We start from the raw sequence: 759 nt of genomic DNA, 5'->3' as shown, positions 1-759 counted from the left end.
GGGGACCTGTTGCCACCAGCTGCCGCGTTAGCCAGATTCCCAAAAGGGCCGGGACACACCCGCGACCCCCCACCCCCGGCTCCAGGGAGGGCAGCACAGCTCCCCCCGCAAGCGCCCACCTGCAGGGCTCCGGGCGAGAGCGGCGTGATGGAGTTGCTCTTGCGGGAGCCGATGCGGAACTTGGCGGCCTTGTAGATCTTCCAGTAGACGAAGAGCACCACGGCCAGCGGCACGTAGAAGGCGCCGAAGGTGGAGAAGACGGCGTAGGAGGGCTCGCGGCTGACCTGGCACTGCTGGCTGCCCGCCGAGTACGTCTCGCCCCAGCCGAAGAGCAGCGGCGCCAGCGAGATGACGGCGGACAGCGCCCAGGCCAGGCCGATCATGAGGTTGGAGAGGCGGCGGCGGGCGCGCAGCGTGTAGTGCAGGTGCCGCGTGATGGACCAGTAACGGTCGAGCGCGATGGCCGCCACGTTCCAGATGCTGGCGGTGCAGCACAGCACGTCCACCGACACCCAGGCCTGGCACAGCGGCCGGCCCAGGCGCCAGCGCCGCCCCGCCAGCTCGTGCACCAGGCTCAGCGGCATGACCAGCGCCGCCACCAGCACGTCGGAGGCGGCCAGCGACGCCACCAGGTTGTGCGGCACGCGGTGGAAGGCGCGCACCCGCAGGATCGTGGCCAGCACCAGCCCGTTCCAGGCCAGCGTGGCCAGCGCCAGCGCCGCCAGCAGCACCAGCGCCAGCGCGCCCAGCACCGACAGC

At 71.7% G+C, this 759-nt stretch overlaps 1 protein-coding gene across 1 annotated transcript in view; it reads right to left on the bottom strand.

The window, feature by feature from the left end:
• Window positions 1-758, bottom strand: part of HTR5A (5-hydroxytryptamine receptor 5A) — a gene marked incomplete at its 5' end in the record, with an annotated part of 4,538 nt that extends 3,780 nt beyond the window's left edge. Inside the window, one exon of the mRNA XM_019507943.1 lies at window positions 120-758. Coding sequence (XP_019363488.1) covers window positions 120-758 — 639 coding nt within the window. The remainder of the gene's footprint in view (window positions 1-119) is intronic.
• Window position 759: the final 1 nt, after the last annotated feature.

The sequence above is a fragment of the Gavialis gangeticus genome, unplaced genomic scaffold, assembly GCF_001723915.1.
Source record: "Gavialis gangeticus isolate Ggan-Ray unplaced genomic scaffold, GavGan_comp1, whole genome shotgun sequence".
Taxonomy (NCBI): Eukaryota; Metazoa; Chordata; order Crocodylia; family Gavialidae; genus Gavialis; species Gavialis gangeticus.
Note: the sequence above shows the minus strand (reverse complement) of the source record. Positions and strands in the feature narration are given on the sequence as shown.